Source organism: Carcharhinus amblyrhynchos, chromosome 8 (assembly GCF_965287045.1).
Source record: "Carcharhinus amblyrhynchos chromosome 8, sCarAmb.v2.hapA, whole genome shotgun sequence".
Taxonomy (NCBI): domain Eukaryota; kingdom Metazoa; phylum Chordata; class Chondrichthyes; order Carcharhiniformes; family Carcharhinidae; genus Carcharhinus; species Carcharhinus amblyrhynchos.
In genome coordinates this window covers 79,496,185-79,515,602 of record NC_137331.1, presented here as the reverse complement: position 1 = coordinate 79,515,602, position 19,418 = coordinate 79,496,185, and the positions used below count along the sequence as shown (strand labels likewise).

The window sequence follows — 19,418 nt, the reverse complement described above, 5'->3', positions numbered from 1 at the left end:
GCCACCGATTGCCCACGGAGTGGCAGTGGACACCCCACTCTCCCCCTCCCCCCACCAGAGATACATCTTATCCGCCACCCTCCCCACCCCCGAGAATGGTCTGGCCTCATTCCGCCCACCCACCCCCCAGAGAGCCATCTGGCCTCACTGCTACCCCCCCTCTCCTCCACCTGCTCTCCCCCAGAAAATGATCTGCCTCCCCCACTGCCCCAGAGGATGATCTGACATCACTCCCCCCTCTCCCCCATCCCAGAGAATGATCTGGCCTCAATCCCCCCTCCAGGGAATGATGTGGCCTTACTCTCCCATACCCCTCCCCCATTCCCCCCAGAGAATGATCTGGCCTCCTTCTTCCCCTCTCTAGAAACGATCTGGCTTCACATCTCCCCCCTTCTCCCCTGAGAATGATCTGGCCTCACTCCCCCCCCACCTGCCAGAGAATAATCTGCCTTCACTAACCCCCACCCCATCCTGAGAATGATCTGGCCTCACTCCTCCCCTCTCACCAGAGAATGATCTGGCCTCACTACCCTCCCCCCCAAGAGGTACATCCTCCCTCCCCACCCCCTCATCAGAGAATGATCTGGTCCGCCTCCCTCCCCTTCAGCTAGATAACAGTTGGCCCTCCCCCCCTCCGCTCCACAACCAGACAATGATCAAACTTCCCTACTCCCTCCCCCCCTTCAACAGAGAATGATCTGACCCACCTCCTTCCCCCCACCCCCACCATTGATCTGAGTCAGAGAGCTGTTGGAAGCTCTGAACTCATCTCTTCAGCAGCTGGAGCGCCCGATTCAGACTTTTATTCAGCGTGTCCATTTCGGCGCAATTTTGGATCGACAAACACAGTGGTAAAGGGGGAAATGCTGATAAAATTGGGCGGGCAGTTTGTTAATTCAATTTAGATGCATGCAAATGCATTTAAATTGCCAATGCACCCGTTTGCGGTGCGAATCAGATTGCATCCATTCCTGGGTCTTGGTAAAGTGGCGATCTGCCCAAACTCAGGCGCGGACGTGGGCACGGATCGCGTTAATGGCCTCCCACCCGACTTCACACATTTTCACGCACACGCAATGGTAAAATTGGGCCCTAATAGTACACAATATGGGTGAAATGGACTGTAGCAGTCCAAAAACCACCAGAACATTTTAAACGTGAGATACACAAGAAAAGGGTGTTTTCTGCATTCTTTTGAGATCAGCCCTTACCCACAAATCCGATTTCACATTTGGCGACACAGTGGCATAGTGGTTAGCACTTCTGCCTCAGAGCATCAGGAACCCGGGTTCAATTCCTAGTTTAGGTCATTGTCAACATGGAGTTTGCACCTTATCCCCATGCCTGCATGGGTTTCTGCTGAGTGCTCCGGTTTCCTCTTACAATCCAAAGATGTGCCGGTTAGGTGGATTGGCCATGCTAAATTGACCCTTAATGTCAGGGGGTGTAACTAAGGTAAATACATGGGAATGGGGCCTGGGTGGGATTGTGGTCGGTGCAGACCCAATGGACTGAATGGCCTCCTTCTGCACTGTAGGATCCTATGATTGTATGATTTCTGCCGCTTGCACAAGTCTTCATATTTTACTCATTTTCTTAGCCACATTTTACAAGTTTTTCAGCGTAATTTTATTTCAAGTCACTTTCAGTGATTTTCAATCAGGTTACTCACAGATGGAAGTTAAAGTTTAAAAAAGTTAAAGTTTATTTATTAGTCATTAGTAAGGCTTACATTAACATTGCAATGAATTTACTGTGAAATTCCCCTAATGTCGATATAATTAAAGATGCTTATTTTTTGTAATAAGTCTGTAGTCAGCAGTGCTGATAAAAGTGGACAAGGCAACCACCCTTCGATAGATCAATCACAGAACAGCACAGAAGATGGCCATTCAGCATGCTGAGCCCATGCCAGCTCTCAGCAAGCTCAATTTAGTGAGTCCCACAGGCTGAGCCTTTCCCCATGACCCCACAAATCTTTTCTCTCCAGATAATTATCTAATTTCTTCTTGGAAGTTACAGTTGAACCTGGCTACACTGTTGCCTCAGGTAGTGAACCTCCCTAATCAGTGCTTAAAGATGTTGCCTTTGGTTCATATGCCATTCGCATCAAATTTGCAAGTTCTTGATTCTTTCACTATATTTTCTTAATCATTCATGATCATGGGCTTCATTAGTTTTTCAGCTCATCCCTAGTTGTCCAAGTGCAGTTGAGAGTCAACCGCATTGCTATGGTTCTGGAATGAGATATAGGTGATACCAGGCAAGGACAGCAGATTTCCTTCCCTAAAGGATATCAGTGAACCAGATAGGGATTTTTCTGACAATGGTTTCATGGCCATCAGTAGATTTTTAATTCCAGATATTTTATTGAATTCAAATTCCATCACCTGCCATGGCAGAATTCGAACCCGGGTCCCCACAGCATTAGTTGAGTTTCTGGATTAATGATCTTGCAATAATACCGCTGGGCCATCAACTCCCCTTTGAAACTGTGTCTATTTACCTCTCATGGTTCTGAACACCTCTTTCAAGTCTCCTCTCAACTTCCTCCTCTCTAAGGATAAAAACCCCAGCTTCTGTAATATATTCTTGTAAGTGAAGTCCCTCATCCTGAAATCATTCTTGTAAAACATTTTCGCACCCTCTCTAGTATCTTCACACCCATTTTAAAGTGTTGTGCCCAGAACTAAGCACAATACTTTGGCTGAATCAATGGGAGTGATTCCCCCTGGTTTATTTTCCAGCGGTGTACACTGCCCACCATTGATTGGCAGTGGGATCTTCCAATCCCACTGCTGTCAGTGGGTTTTCTGCCCATTGCTGCCAGGGAACCCATGGTGGGGGATCACCGTCAGCAGGATGAGAAGATCCCACTGGCAAGAATGACAGTAAAATTTTGGTGGGTATTTCATAAAAGTTCACCATAACCTCCTTGTTATTTTTACTTCATACTTCTATTTATAAAATCCATGGTCCTATCTGCCTGTTTTAAACAGTTCCTCAGCAACCCTACCACCTTTAATGATTTATACACATCAACTCCATGTTCCTTCTTTCCCTTCAGATCTGTACCTTTTAGTTGGTATTGTCTCTCCAAAAGACATCACTTCACATTTCTCTGCATTAAATTAAATATGTAGAGTATCAGCCCGTTATCCTATCCTATCCTCTTGAAATCTATCACAATCCTCCTCACAGTTCACAATTCTTCCAATGTTTCTGCCATATGTCAATGTTTAAATTGTTAATAGAGATCAAGGAAAACAGTTGTCACAATCCTCACCTATTGTTCACCTGCATCGAACCTGAAAAACAGCTGTTCACCACTAAACCCATTTCCTGTAATCAATCAGCTCCATATCCATGATGCCTTTTATTCCACAGCTTCAACTTTGCTGAGCGAATACTGCTTTAGTGGAAAGAAAGAATGATTATGTTTACCATGCTACCCGATTGCACTGGTCCATTAAAGGTTTTACATTTGTAACTATGCAAGTTACTTTTACCTAGAACATGAACTGTAGCCTAACCAGTGTGATTCTGAATGCGTTTTGGGGGCAATTTTCACAAGGTATTGAGTGGAGAACAAGGGGCATGAGGGCAGAGGTGGAATTTTCCTACTCGTTTACCATACCCTCAGTGGAAGAGCCAAGAAAATCCTGTAAAAACGGGATTCCAGGCTTCCTTGGATTTTCATTGATTATTCTGCTGAAGTTATGAGGAGAATTAGCAGAATTAACTCTCCAAATGTTTCCACAGGAGAGAAGAAATTGAAAGGGCTGCCTTCTATATGCTATGTCATCCCCTGGTTCTTCTACATGTATCACAGGTGTTTGATTTTAACTGCATGTACTTCTCGTATAAATGTCACAAGTAATATTTGTAGTGTTCCATTTTGTTTTTCTCCTCCAAAGAAATTACAAATATAATTGTACCTATTGCTGTCTCTTCATCGTAATCCATTCATTGTGGTTTGTTTCAAGTGAATAGTATTGCTGCGTATGTTATGCTACTATAAACTGTAGATCAAGCACATGTCCTTTTATTCTCCAATGGAGAAAAAGGAAAATCCTCTAGAATTCCACCTGGTTGGGCCATTTTCTCGGATTTTCATCACACAAACTCTTGCCTCCAATCCCAACATTTGTTCCCACCAATGGCAACCTCATCCCACACTAATCAATGGCAGCTTCAATGCCCAGAAAGCACTGTGCTTCAGAAGTTGATCTATTCATTGTGAGGCAAAAACAGAAAATAAAGGAAAATCTCATCAGGTCTGACAGCATCTGTGGGGAGAGAATAAAGACAGCCCTGATGAAAGGTCATCTCGACTCAAAATGCTAGCTCTACTCTCTCCTCACAGATCCGCTGAGATTTCCCAGCATTTTCTGTTTTTGTTTCAGTTTCCAGCATCCACAATATTTTGTTTTTATACTCATTGTGTGGTTTTGATGTTTGGAATGCAGATAGACCAGGGTTACATGACATCCTATATGTATTACTCTTTTGTGAGCCTGGCCAGATCATAGAGCAGTAGAAAGCATCCCTCTGATATTCCCCCTGGGTTACCTTTGAGATTTCTGGAAGCTTAAGGGATAAAGAGTCAAATTCCCTGACCCCACCCAGAACTGGGATTCTCCAGTCCCGCTGCATTGAATGGAGACTTGGCTGAGTGCCAAATCCTCCATTCTCGCTGGCAGGAGTGATGGAGGCTTGTGAATTCTGGCCAAAGTTTCTGATTTTGGAGCAAGTGGAAAATTGTGCCTAACCATACAGAAGTATATATACATCTTTCAATCTTATTGAAGTTTCTCCATAGATGCTGCATAACCTGCTGCATGGTTACCAGCATTTTCTGTTTCATTTCCGATTTCCAGCATCTGTGATTTTTTTTCCAGCTTTCGAGATAAATGATCTTTTGCACATTTGAAATTGACTTTTTATTTGCAGGAAAGGTTGTATTTGTGGAGCATCTTAAATGGCTATGTTTTTGCACACTGGTCAAAGATGAAAAATATGAATGATTATCCAGAGCTAAAAGCCCATTTTCTACAATTACGGTTAAGGTCTAGTGTGGAGGCTGAGTTAACACAGTCACAGTCTTACTTTGTTATGGGAATGAATTATTTATGAATGAATTGCAGAGCACTTGTACTCAGTCGAATCTTCAACGTTCTTATGATCTGGATACAATTGGCATACAATACCTGAGCAAGCAGTACAACAACTGGCAAACCAAACTAAAAAGAAATGTAGGTTCCATGGGAATCTAGCTCATGCAATTTAGTGGCAGGGAAACCTTCCTAGTCACTGAGGTAAATACAGATTGATGAAAGGTCATTGACCTGAAATATTAATGCTATATTTCTCTCTCCACAGATGCAGCCGGACCACACTGATTTTTCCAGCACTTTTTATTTTTATTATGAAATAAAAATCATTGTTCTCAATTTTTGTAGAGTAGTGGAGACTGTGGAAATCTTTAAAAATGTTGGCCATGGCCAACATGCAGGGGTCCCACTCACATTTCTGACAGATCCTTTGTTCAGTGGGTGAGGGTGGGGGAGTGTGGGGGTTGGGGGCAGTGGGGGTGGTGGGTTTAGTAGTGATGTTGAGTGGCACAGGGTGGATTAATGACTTATACATGAGGGAAACCTAAACTCAGCGCTGAGTTCAAACAGATCCCATTTTTTGCTGGAGAAAGTTCCTTATCCCATATTGTGCAAGTTACACATTTTTCGAGCAAAACGTGGATAATGTCAATAGAACTGTCAAGCTGTCATGTTATTTAAGTAGCCTGCTCTTTAAAAAGTTGGCGGGGAGTGGGGCGGGGGAGACAGGGAACTGTCTACGTGTGTCTGTGACATAAAGAAAAATATGCTAGCAATTTTAATGAATGTTTGTTGACATAACCCTAGGGATTATCATCATGGTATTATCACTGCTTGACTGCTTTCCACAACCTATCTATGCCACAGCAGGGGTGTAACAGTTAGAGTAACAGTTAGATTGACAACTCAAAGCATTATTAAAGGTTATTGATTGTCTTTGATGTGGGGTTATGAATACAGAAGCTTGTTTTATAAGGGATTAAGTAATTAAAGGGATTTATATGTATTCGATGGGCATTCATGAATGAGTACTTATTGAGATAGTTATAGTAAATATTTGGAACTTTATTTTAATTCATGACACCTAAGCTCCAGCCATGTTGGATACTGGGTGAGTTGACATAGAGGGTATAAGGCCAAAGGATTGTGGTTGGGCAATAAGTTAACATTAGGGCTAGAAGGGGCCATGGAGTTGGTTGGGGATGAGTTGTCATGCATGGGCTTGAGGAGTCTGAGTGGACTGAGGCGGGCCTTTTAATCATCCAATTATGGCAATTAGCAGCCCCTATGGCCACCACTGAGCTGCATCCAGGGGAGTGGCCACACCGCCTGCACAACACAACACAACCCCTCCCCCATCCCTCTATCCTCACCCCAAACCACTGCCACAAGGAATGTAGATTTTGCTATTCAGGGCAATCTTCCCTGAGGCAGGTGTGACAACAGTAAGAAGTCTCACAACATTAGGTGTGACAAGTCAGGAGACTTCTCAGCTCTGTACGCCCACCTTGGGAACAATAATCCAGGCCAGTGTTTTCATACAATATTGCACTTCCAGAAATGTAAAAACCAAAACAATCATTACAGCTTTAATGAGAATAGCAGAATAAATTTGCAGGTAACATTTTAACACTTCTGTAAGTATGTAAAAAGAAAAAGATTAGCAAAGACAAATGTAGGTCCCTTATAGTCTCAATGGTGAGAATTTATAATAGAGAACAAGAAAATTGAAGAGCAATTAAATAACTACTTCAGTTCTGTCTTCACGGAGGAAGACACAAACAACCTCCCAGAAATGCTAGGGGACCAAGAGTTCAGTGATAAGGAGGGATTGAAGGAAATTAGTATTACTAAAAAAAACAGTGTTGGGGAAATTAATGGGACTAAAAGTCGATAAATCCCCAGGGTCTGACAATCTACCCTAAAGGAGATGGCCATGGAAATAGTGAATGCCTTGATTGTTATCTTCCAAAACTCTGTAGATTCTGGAACAATTCTGGCAGACTAGTGGTGCAATTGCAATCCCACTATTTAAAAAAGGAGAGAGGGAAAAAATTTCAGATCAGTTAGCTTAATATCAGTAGTTGAGAAAAAGACATGATAACAGACACTTAGGAAACATCAAAGGGATTAGACAAAGTTAACATGGATTTATGAAAGGGAAATCATGTTTGACAAACCTCCTGGAGTTTTTTGAGAAGGAACTAGTAGAACAGGTAAGGGTGAACCAGAAGATGTGGTGTATTTAGATCTTTAGAAAACTTTTAGTAAGTCCCACATAAGAAGAAAGTGTGCAAAATTTAAACCACACGTGATTGGGGGTAATATATTAGCATGGATTGAAAACTGGTTAGCAGATAGGAAGGAGAGAATAGGAATAAATAGATATTTTTCAAAGTGACAGGCAGTGACTAATGAGGTCCTGCAATGAGCAGTGCTTGGGCCCCAGTTATTCATAAGTTCATAAGATATAGGTGCAGATTTAGACCATTCGCCCCATCAAGTCCACTTCAGCATTCGATCAAGGCTCCTCATCTTCATTTTCCTGCCTTTTCCCCTCAATCCTTCAACCCAGTACCAATTAAAAATCTGTCCAACTCCTCCTTAAATTTACTCACTGTCCCAGCATCCACTGCACTGTTTAGGGCTGGTAAAAGGAGAAATCGCTACACTCAGAGGGTGGTGAACCTTTGAAAGGCCAAGTTAATATATATATTTAAGAAGGAAATATGTAAAAGATAGATTTCCAGAGCTTAAAGGTGTCAAGGGTTGTGGGGAGAGAGCAATGCCAGATTTAGACTTGATGACGCCCTAAGCTATATAAAACTTGGAGGCCCCTTGTTAAAAAGTTACACCAAAAGGTTTCACAAAGGTGCACACCAAAACAGGATCTTGTGTCACCACAAAAAAATTGAAAACATAATTATGCCTTTTAATTATTTAATAACAAGATATTTAAAGCAAAAAATACAAATTATTTTCAAATGAATGCATTTACTGATTACATATTTATCGTTTGGTTGGCTTGATCTCTCTCATAGATTTACTTCATAGATCTCTCTTAAATGTTCTCTTCATTGCAAACCTTCTGAAATTTTGTGAGGCCCCGGCGGATTGTGAGGCCTTAAGCTGTAGCTTGTTTAGCTTATGCCTAAATCCGGCACTGGGAGAGAGCCAGATTATGGAATTATAGAACAGTACAGCACAGTACAGGCCCTTCGGCCCTCGATGTTGTGCCGAGCTATGTCCTAACCCAAGATCAAGCTATCCCACTCCCTATCATTATCAGCCAGTATCAGCCATGATCATATTGAATGGCAGAGCAGTCAGGAAGGGCTGAATGGACTACTCCTGCTCCTATTTTCTATGTCTCTATCTCACATTCCTAATTTCTACGTGTGTCAGTGGAAACTAGGGGACTAAAATTGCTAATATTTTCATATTAACCTGGATTGAGTAAAACTGCCTCACTGAACATCAGCGTCCTCAAGTGCGGAGAAATGGAACAAATATCTTGCTACATCCTTTGCTGTTGGTATTGTAATAGAAAGGGTATTTGAGTAGAGTAGCTTACCATATCTCATTACAATATTACAGTAATTGCTAAATCATGGCAGTTTGAAAAAAAATCCTTTGATTGCTCATTGTACCTTCAAACTCTACATTCTGTTAAACACCGTCAATCTTTGTATACTTGTGTAAATTTAAAGCATTATGACACTACCAAATCAGCCCTATTGATGTTGAATCAGTGTCAATGAACCATTCTCAGCAATTGAAGTATGCTGAAAATTCAAAGAAAAACTTGTTGCTTCTAAAGAGTCTACAAGACATAAAGGTTTAATGTTTTTAATGTTTCTGAACAGTAGCAAAAGATGTTTTACAGGCAACATAAATCAACCATATGCTGTTGGACTGATATGGCATTTTGTTCCATCATCTGAATAGGTTGTACCAAGTTTCTTGGGACAGAGGCCGATCATGCTTTATTGCTTTAATTTTTAATGTGATCAGTAATGTGATCTCTTAAGTGAGGATTGTATTCATTATAAGATTATGGAAGGTTCAATTCATTTTCTCCCCTTTCTATTCTTAACAAATACAGCAAGTATTTCAACTGTAAGGGTAGCTTTGTTGCAGATACAAACTTGGACAAGTTCCTTTAGAACCATATTATGTCCAGTATCTTTGTAATTATCATAGCAGAACGTGATCTGACTTAAGCTTATATATTTTTAGTTGTAACAGGAATGGATAATGTTTCATACTCAGTGTCTGAGCAGAGATGTACTTTTCCAAATTGCTTCTATACCTATTTATGAATGCTCAGTGCCTGTCTTTTATGGAAATACCATGCACGATTATTTGAAACATGGTACCTTGGAGATAAAAGCTACAAAATAAATGCAATATGATAATGCACTTACAAGAATCATTTCACAGTCTTAAAATTGTGCCTTTGTGTTAATGAGCTGTTGGCCAGGATTCTTGGCTGTTCTTTTGTGTGCTCCACTGAAGCTAATAGCCAATGTTCAGAAAAGAAGAAAATGAACGTGACTTATTCATAGCAGTGAAATGCTGGGTTTGGGTTCCACCAGGGATTCTCAACTCCTGACTTCATTACAGGTGAGAGTAACTGCCCATGACATCAAGGGCATATTCGATCAAGTGTGGCATCAAGGAGCCCTAGCAAAACTGAAGTCAGTGTGAATCAGGAGAAAAATTCTCCTCTGGTTGGAGTCAGACGTGGCACAAAGGAAGTTGGTTGTAGTGGTTGGAGTTCAATCGTTTCAGTTCCAGGGCATCACTGCAGGAGTTCCTCAGGATAGTGCCCTTGGCCCAATCATCTTCAGCTGCTCCTTCAGTGACCTTCATTCTAACATAAGGTCAGAAATGGGGATGTTTGCTGATGACTGCAGCAACATTTGCAACTCCTCACAAACTGAAGCCATTCATGCCCAAATGCAGCAAGACCTGGACAACATCCAGGCAAGTAACATTCGTGTCACACAAGTGCCAGGCAGTGACCATCTCCAACAAGAGAGGATCGGACCATTGCCTCTTGACATTCAATGGCGTTACCTTTGCTGAATCCCCCCCTTTGTCAACATCTGGAGGTTACCATTGACCAGAAGCTGAACTGGACTAGCCATATAAATACTGTGGCTACCAGAGCAGGTCAAAGGTTAGGAGTTCTATGGTGAGTAACTCAGCTCCTGATCCCCAAAAGCTGTCTACCATCAACACGGCACAAGTCAGGAGTGTGATCGAATATTCACCACTTGCCTAGATGAGTGCAGCTTCAATAACACTGAAAAAGCTCAAAAACATTCAGGAAAAAGCAACCAACTTGATTGCCATCCCATTCACAAACATTCCGTCCCTCCACCACCACCAAACAATGGCAGCAGTGTGTATCATCTACAAGATGCACTGTAGGAACTGGCCAAGATTCCTTCGGCAAAACTTACAACTACTACCATCTAGAAGGCCAAAAATAGCAGATACCGGGGAGCACCACCTGGAGGTTCCCCTCCAAGTCGCTCGCCATCTTGACTTGGAAATATATCATTGTTCCTTCACCATCACTGGATCAAAATCCTGAATTCCCTATGGCACAGGAACTGTAGTGGCTAAGAAGGCAGCTGACCATCACCTTCTCAAGGACAATAAAGGATGGGCAACAAAGGCTGCAACACTCATATCCCATAAACGTTAAAAGGAAAGAGAAAAAGAAAAAGAGAAAAGAACAGCTGTACCGTCAGGAAAAAAAAATTCTTATCCTCAGGACATGAAAAGATACATTTGATGTGGAATATAAAGGATGAAAAATAGATCTAAACATCAAGCCCCAATAAAAAGTAAATGTCAAATTGTAATATTGTTACAAACATAGTACCTTATACCCTCATTTAATTTGGTAGTTCTAAATATATTAAGAACAGTACACACAGGAACAGGCTCTTCGGCCCACCAAGTCTATGCCAACACAGCCTAATGTAATATTATCTTGCCTTTACGTGATCCATTTCCCTCTTTTTCCTGCCTATTCATGTATCTATCCAGATGCCCCTTAAACATTGTTATAGAATATATTTCCACCACCTTCTCTGACAGTACATTCTAGGCATTCACCATCCCCTTTGTGAAAAACTTGCCCCTTAACATCTCTTTTAAACTTTTCCCCTCTCACTTTCAATATATGCTCCTGAGTAATTGATCCTTTGACCACTTTCAAAGCTAAATTGAGTAATTTTCCTGCTCTCCCAGCCTCTGGGTTACATTCCCACCGGACATACCAACAGCCTGTGGCATAAAGCTGATTTTATAATTTCCCCTTAAACACAAAAATATATAAATATGTTCATATTAATTGCACGACCATCATCACATAGCCATTTTTGTGTCAATGTCAAGGCAGTGAGTACAATACATTAAGCAATCATGAGGGCATTATAGACAAATCTACCCCTGTCCACACATGATGCCTGTATATATACTTTTCAGCAGGAATCACTGGTTAACAATCAGGAGTGGGCTGTTGCTTGATTTTCCTTTCATTAATCAAAGACAGTTATAGCATTGCTATTATCAAACAGAGTTGCTAACTGAGAACAGACCAGAAATAAAACTTAGAACTGTTCCAGTCCATTTGGATCAATGCTATCCTGATTTACAAAGTAAGTTAAATAAAGAGTCCTGAAACCTTTTTGGTAGTTTAATTCTTTGATGATAATTGTTTAATTAGCAAAGGTAAATTTTTAGTTCATGGTGCACTGTTTTAATTAGAAATAATTGACAAACTTCCGTTTCTTGCTGAGAGAAAAAAACTTATATCACTTTGGTCAAATTGTCATGTGAAATTAGGTCAATAATTATTGCAACTAATTTTTTTGTGATTTTGTTATGAGAAATAAACATTTGCTAATGAAGATAATACTACTTTAATATCTGTTAATCAGATTGGAATAGTGAAACATCACCGTAAAAGCCTCCACCCACTCATAGGTTTGGTATCACTTGAAACTAATAGCTGAATTCCCATTGGTTGCCAGGACAAAACACATAAAACTAACATTGGAAGAATATCCCCTGTTGTGCAATTTGCTCGTTCCATCTGAGCTTCCAAGCAATAATGACAAGTTGAGGCCAAAACATTGTCTGATTTCAAGAAGAAATTAGATATAGTTCTTGGAGCTAAAGGGATCAAGGAATTTGGAGGGAAGGGGGATCAGGTTATTGAATTCAATGATCAGCCATGATCAAGATGAATGCCAGAGCAGGCTTGATGGTCCGAATGGCCTGCTGCTGCTGTTTCTAGTTTCTATATTAAGTTCTTCATCCAATGTCAAATATGTTGCAAACCTGCTGGAGCAGACATCTGCAGTCTGGTTCTTTCGAGGCAAAGCCCTTTGTAGCCTAAATTGAGCATAAAATGATCAGGGCATCTGCTGCACACACTGGTTCTGCTGGGCTGTGGTCCAAACAAACCTTGGCTAAGTTTAAGCCCCTTGACATGCAAAGGACAAAAGCAGAAGGTACCTGGGAACACTACAACTTGTCCAATGCTCATGCCTTCACTGTTGCTGTGTCAAAATTCTGGAAGTCCCTCCATCACCTACACCTCAGGAACTGCAGAAGCTCAAGAAGGCAGCTCACCATCACCTTCTGAAGGGCAACAAGAGATGGGCAATAAATGCTGACCTAGCCAACAATGCCCACATGCCATAAATATTTTTAAAAGTTTTATTTGAATGGCACTGACATCTGGTTGTGGATGGCATGGTGTCAGATGTGCTAACAGATAGGCTCAGGGATTTAAATGGAACACTGCGATTATTCTGGAATGACTAAAATAAAAACTGAAAGTATATGGGCTCTTTTCTGACCCACTCACAGTGGTCCCAAAATGTACTCTGTTAGGCATTCTGATGTTGGTGCAAATAGGTGGAGAATGAGAAGCACAAGTTCCACTTATTTGTATCAGAAAATTGCATGAATCCTCAAACTAGCTTAGGACCTTGCTACACAGAGTTAAAGAGTTTAATGCCTGTTTCAGGTTGGCAAGCTAGAGAACCAAAAGTCACCCAAAGCAATATAGCCTTTGGCACATATCCAGTCTGGATTAGGCATGACATATCACAACACCTGTAGCCTAAAGCCTATCTGCCAGCTGCACAATGGAGTGCTGTAAATTCAATATATCTCACTCGTCCACAGGGTTAATTAATGGCCTACAACTGTTACCAGAACACTAACCACCAAGGCCTGTGGATTTCAGTGTATGTGGGGAAAAAAACAAGTTAATTCATTGAATGAAATTCCTAAAACACAGTTTAAAAAACACTTAAAGGTGATCAAAGCAAGTTCTGGGGCTGGTCAAGAAATGCATCAGGCCATATCTTGACTGGGGAAGCCCTAACCCTAGCCCTTCACTTCTAACCATTCCTGCTATAAATTAATTTACCAGAAACATGGGTCGGCAGCTTTCAGGTTTCCCAAGGCAGTGCCAGAGAAGTCTGAGTTGATCGGAAGGCCACCTCATTTTGTCAGGACATCAGTCCAGTTCTCCATCTTATGCCCCTAACCCTCACTTTGCATCTCCTCCATCTACTCCCTTATTCCCTTCATGCTTGCACATACCCCCAATCCTCTTCATATACCCAGGACCTCCTTTACGCCCGCACATGTTCCTCAGCTGCCTCCATGAAGCTTCATATTCCCTGTGCCCCCACATACTCTGAAAGCACTTTCATGCAATTCCCCCATTTTGCCTATTTTGCCACTCACAACTTACACTTTAACAATGCTGGTCAACGTAATTACCTTTGCAGGACTTTCATCACTGCGGTAAAGACTCATCTAACTTATAGCATTTAATAATGACATCTGAAGCTTTCAAAACATTGACCAATAACCTGTTAAAATATTCCCAACTCTTCAGCAAGCATCCCCTAAATTTTAGAACCCTCAAATAAGTAGGTTTTCAGAAGCCTTTCAAATCTCTGGTTGGTGCACCACCCCCCCATCCCTTCTGGGGCACTCCATCCCACTCCAATTAACCTGTGTCTGCCTAGCCTCTGAGTAGACTCCATTGCAACATCCACAGTGTCCATCAGTCCTGATGATACTGCTGGTACTGTACAGCTACTGACATCTGATTAACGGGATGTGTGGGATATCCATCCCAAAAGGGAAAGTACTGTCACTTAATGACCCTCAGGAGCCAGAAGCCTCAACTGAAGGATTCCTGCTGCTATCAATTAGGATCTTTATTCCATCAGGTCTTCCAGAGTTTTGACGCAAATACCACCAGATTTCACGGCAGATGATGGGTGTCCTGCTCCAGAATTAAATTCCATCCTACAATCTAATGGCCTCATTGATAGAGAAGATAAGTCCCTTTGTGTGTTATAGACACAACCAGTTTACCTACTTTCAAAGTGGAATTGCATCATAAGATCCCCAAAACAAAAGATGAAAGTCCTGTGAACTTAATTATTGGGGGTGAAATTTAACTTCAGTGCTGACACCAAGAGATGGTGGTGAATTAACTGCCCATAATCTAATTAAGCTGACCTTTTTCTATACCCTAGCTATGACTGTAACACTATATTCTGCACACTCTCATTTCCTTCTTCCCTATGTATTTTATGAATCTTTTATCTGTATACCGCACAAGAAACAATACTTTTCACTGTATCCCGATACATGTGACAATAATAAATCAAATCAATTCAAATCAAAATGCACCCTTGATTTTTTTTTCACTATTACAGAGGATAATAGAGAATGTACGTCACAGAAACACCCCATTTGGCTCAATTGGCCCATGTCAGTGGTCATACTCAACACATGCCTCCTCAGATTTCTTTCCTTAAGCATAACTAACCTTTATCCCTCATGTTTATCCAGCTTTCCACAAATGTGTCTGTTTTTCACCTCAACCAAGTTCCACATTCTTTCGCTGTCCGGAAAAAGGAAGTTCCTTTCAAATTCTCTAGCGGATTTATTAGACTTTTATATTTTTGACCCCAGCCTTGGTCTCTCCCAGAGGTGGAGTATCCTCTGTACATATACCTTATCAAATATTTTCATAATTTTACAGATGTCTGTCTGATCACCCATCATGAGGTTGATGGGTAAGAAAATAGGGTTCCATGTATAATGTGTGATGAATCCCATTACTGCCTGATTTGCCTCACTACCAGAGTTGATTTTCAGCCACGCTCAACCACTGTAACCCATTTCGCTACTCAATACTATATAAATGTGCTTATCATATGGGTTTAAGGGACGGAAATGATAAAAACGTGAAAATATTTATTCGTTGGTGCTTATAATATATTTCAAAATTAGTTTGGACACTCAGCGTGGGATTTTGCAACCTTGCTGAGAAAGATTGTGATGTCCAGCCCGAGGCCAACAAAGATTTCCATTCTGTGAGCTTCACCTGCCCCGGAATCCGGGTGGGCGAGCCGGTAAAATTCCAGCCTTAGCTTATCATCTACTCTACAATGGCAGCAAAGATATTAGCACTTTTTAGTTTATTTCTGATTTAATTATTTGTCAGTTTTTATTTTGCTGACAAAGGAACCATTTTGCTGAAGTTTTTCATCTTGTACTCATCAGAACTAATGCAAGAATGTCAAATTTCAAACAATCATAATAATTTATACAAATGGAGGAAAGGGGGCTAATTCGTTGCCACGTTGACTCTAATTGGCTGAGGCACTGCACTGGAGAAAGCAGTATGGAACTTCTCAAATGCCTGCTGGACGTCCAAGTACAATCCGTCTGCAGGTTCCCCTTTATCGACAGCACATGTTACTTCATCAAAGAACTCCAATAAATTGGTTAAACATGAGTTTCCTTCCACAAAACCATGCTGACTTTTGCCAACTACCTTAAGTTTTTCTAAGTGCCCAGGTATACCTCCTCAATGATCAGTTCTAACGCCTTCCCCTTGACAGATATCAAGCTGACAGGCCTATAATTTTCTGTTTTCTGCCTCACTCTGATGGCACATTTACAGAATGTGGCAAATTATGGAAAATTAATACCAATACATCTATTACCTCATAGTCACGTCTTTTAAGACCTTAGGATGAAATTCATCAGGACCCAGAGGCTTGTCAGGCCGCAGCACCATCAGTTTGCTCAGTACCACTTCCCTACTGATTGTAGTCTCACCAAGTTCTCCTCTCCCACATGACTTACAGCAGTTCCTGGAATATTTTTGTACTTCCTATTATGAATTCAAAAACAAAGTAATTGTTCATTTTCTTCGCCATTTCCTTATTATCTACTATTAACTCCCATTGCAACTCTTTAGAGGACCAACACTCATTTTACTTACACTCATTCTTCTTAAGTTTATTTATTAGTGTCACACGTAGGCTTACATTAACATTGCAATGAAGTTTAATCCCCTAGTTTCCACACTCTGGCACCTGTCTGGGTATACTGAGGGAGAATTTAGCATGGCCAATTCACCTAAGCAGCATATCTAAATATGTAGAAACTCTTACTATTTTTACATTTGTAGCTACCTTCCTCTTATATTCCAATTTCTTTCTCTTGATTAACCTTTCAGTCATTCTCTGCTGTTCTTTATATTCTGACCAATCATCTTACCTGCCACATATCTTTACATAATTATATGCTTTTTCCTTAAGTTTGATACTCTCCTTAACTTTGCTAGTTATCCATGGATGGTAGGTGCAACTCTTAGAAGTTTTCTTTATAGAAGGAATATACTTATTCTGAGTATTGTGAAATATTCCCTTTAAAGTGTGCCTCCATTTCTCTGTTGATTTATTCTCGACTCTCGTACGTAAGTATGAAGTTACAGCCCACCACTATGATAATGACAAGCTGTGGAAACACTGAAGCAGTAATAATACTGTAATGATAGCACTTGGGATTTTGTCAACAAACTTTGGACAGGGTTTTCGACCTCCCACCCACCCCAAACCACCACCACCGCCACAGTGTGTTTTGCGGTAGCAGAAGCAGCCACCATTTGTTGGCAGCAGGGTCTGCCAGTTCCACTGCTGTCGAAAGGTTTTCCTGATGTTTGCACCCTTTATCAGCAGGGAACCCATAGTGAGCCATTGTCATCAGCTGGAGTGGAAGATCCTATCAGCAGGAACGGCTGGAAAATTTTGGCCATCAGTTGAAACTCCAAGCATAGATTTTTTTTATCAAGTCACAGACACAGGTAGGCAGATTTTCTCCCAAAGTTTAAAGACCTGGCCATTTAAATAACTTGAGAGCTTGACAGTTCTACAGACCTTATCTGCTGCTTATCAGCATCTACGCCAAATCTAAAATAATCGTAACTCGCACTCCGGAGATCAGGCCCTTAGTCTATCAAAAGGGAGGTTTGTTTGAACTTAACACAGTGCAAAGTGGCCTTCCTGAGTTCTGCTTTTCTCTATAAGTCATATCCCGGACTAGTTCCTCTACTGGCAAGAATAGGGTCTGTCAGAAATCAGGTCAGGTTTTCTGGATCCAGTTTTTCTTCACCATTTTAAATAAGCCATGGAGTTTCCATTACTCCATGAAAACCTAGGCCATTAACTCTATTTCTCCTTGACAGGTGCTGCCATTGCTGCTGAGTCTTTTAAGCTCTTTTCTATTCTTATTTCAGATTTCCAGCATCTGTAGTATTATTTGGATTAGTCTAAGAACTAAGTAATTAATTTTGAAACAATGCATTGAAGCCCAAATTTTCCTGGAGACTTAAAGCATTGTAATGGTGTATCTATGTCAATATGGCCATTTACAGGGTAAAGTTTCCAGGAAATTAGAGTTAAAGTGCCTAGCATCAAACTGTACTTGCCTGGACCTTTTAATGCACAATGAACTGGTGAAAATTGGACTCAAATTGTCTTACCAGCATTTTAGTAATGGCCTGGCTACTTTTCAAATGATCACTAACCACCTATTGATGTCTGCATATATTTGATCTTATTTTTATAAGAATTCGTTACTAATTTCATTAACAAAATAAAATATACTTTGTTAAAGATAAATGATTGGATAGAAATAAGAATCAGGTGGGGAAGAATTTTTAATCTTAAATGTTGTCAGCTTTTGAAATGTGCTTTGGGGTCCAGGAATTAGAAACTGTTTTCAATAATTCAGTGATATGTCTTATTGTAGTGTTCCATTTTAACCCAAAATGTGAAATAAGAAATTATGTTACTGATCCGTTATCTCACTTTATAATTTTTTAGGGCTTTCTCAAGACGTCTCTTGATAATAACTACAGTTGTTAAATGACTTGGGAAAAGTTTCAGCCACAATAATGAAAGGGTTATCAAGCAGCCGAGGCCACCACCATGCAACAAACTTTGACCCTTCGTATGATACATTGTCACACCAACAGGAGAGAAAGCCATACATACTCAATCCAGTTGACTCCCACGCTGGAGACCATGCCTATTGCAGTCAGCGGAACTCCTTTCACTCAGAATGCATGGTTCCTTTCAATGACCAAATGTCCAGTAGTACTTTTCCCAGAAGACATTATAGCTCACAGCATGACCTTAAGGATGAATGTGCCCTGGCACCTGCACCTTCATCAAATAAACCCAATCGCATCCCTGCCAACCTCCTGGACCAGTTTGAGAGACAACTCCCTATCCGTCGTGATGGGTTCCACACTTTACAGTATAAGCGGACAGCCCTGGAACAGCGGAGTGAAAGCCCAGGAAGGATCCGCCACTTGGTTCATTCAGTGCAAAAGCTGTTCACAAAGTCACATTCTCTTGAAGGGCCTTCCAAAGGACACACAAATGGCAATAAAGCAAGTCCCGATGAGATGCACGCTCTGAAACGTGGCAAGCGCAGCAAGAGCAAAGATAGGAAGTCAGAACTGAAGAACAAATCTAATATTTCAGGGTGGTGGAGCTCAGATGATAACTTGGATGGCGATGTATGCATTTATCACGGGCCAACAAATGTGATGACCATGGGTCGATGTCCTGACCGTTCAACATCTCAGTACTTCATGGAAGCTTATAATACCATCAGTGAGCAGACATTGAAAACTTCCAGGAGCAATAATGACATGAAATGCACAACTTGTGTAAATATCCCACTGAATGTTGACACACAAATCATGAAGAAGAGCTCATGGTCTTCAACGTTAACGGTGAGCCGAGCCCATGAAGTTTATCAGAAATCCTCGGTGAATCTTGATAATAAAACTGTCATGAAAGCGGAAACATGTCAGAAAGAGCGTTCGTGCCAGTATCTCCAGGTATGCATCCATTGCTACAAAAACTGTTTGCA

General features: G+C 41.1%; 1 protein-coding gene across 9 annotated transcripts in view; it reads left to right on the top strand.

The window, feature by feature from the left end:
* Positions 1-19,418, top strand: part of dlgap1a (discs, large (Drosophila) homolog-associated protein 1a) — a 654,490-nt gene that overhangs the window by 457,058 nt on the left and 178,014 nt on the right. For all 9 annotated transcript variants that reach the window (XM_080194324.1, XM_080194322.1, XM_080194325.1 and 6 more), the window contains one exon: positions 18,359-19,386. In XM_080194324.1, the coding sequence (XP_080050450.1) occupies positions 18,430-19,386 (957 nt within the window). In that variant the 5' untranslated portion in view covers positions 18,359-18,429. The remainder of the gene's footprint in view (positions 1-18,358; positions 19,387-19,418) is intronic.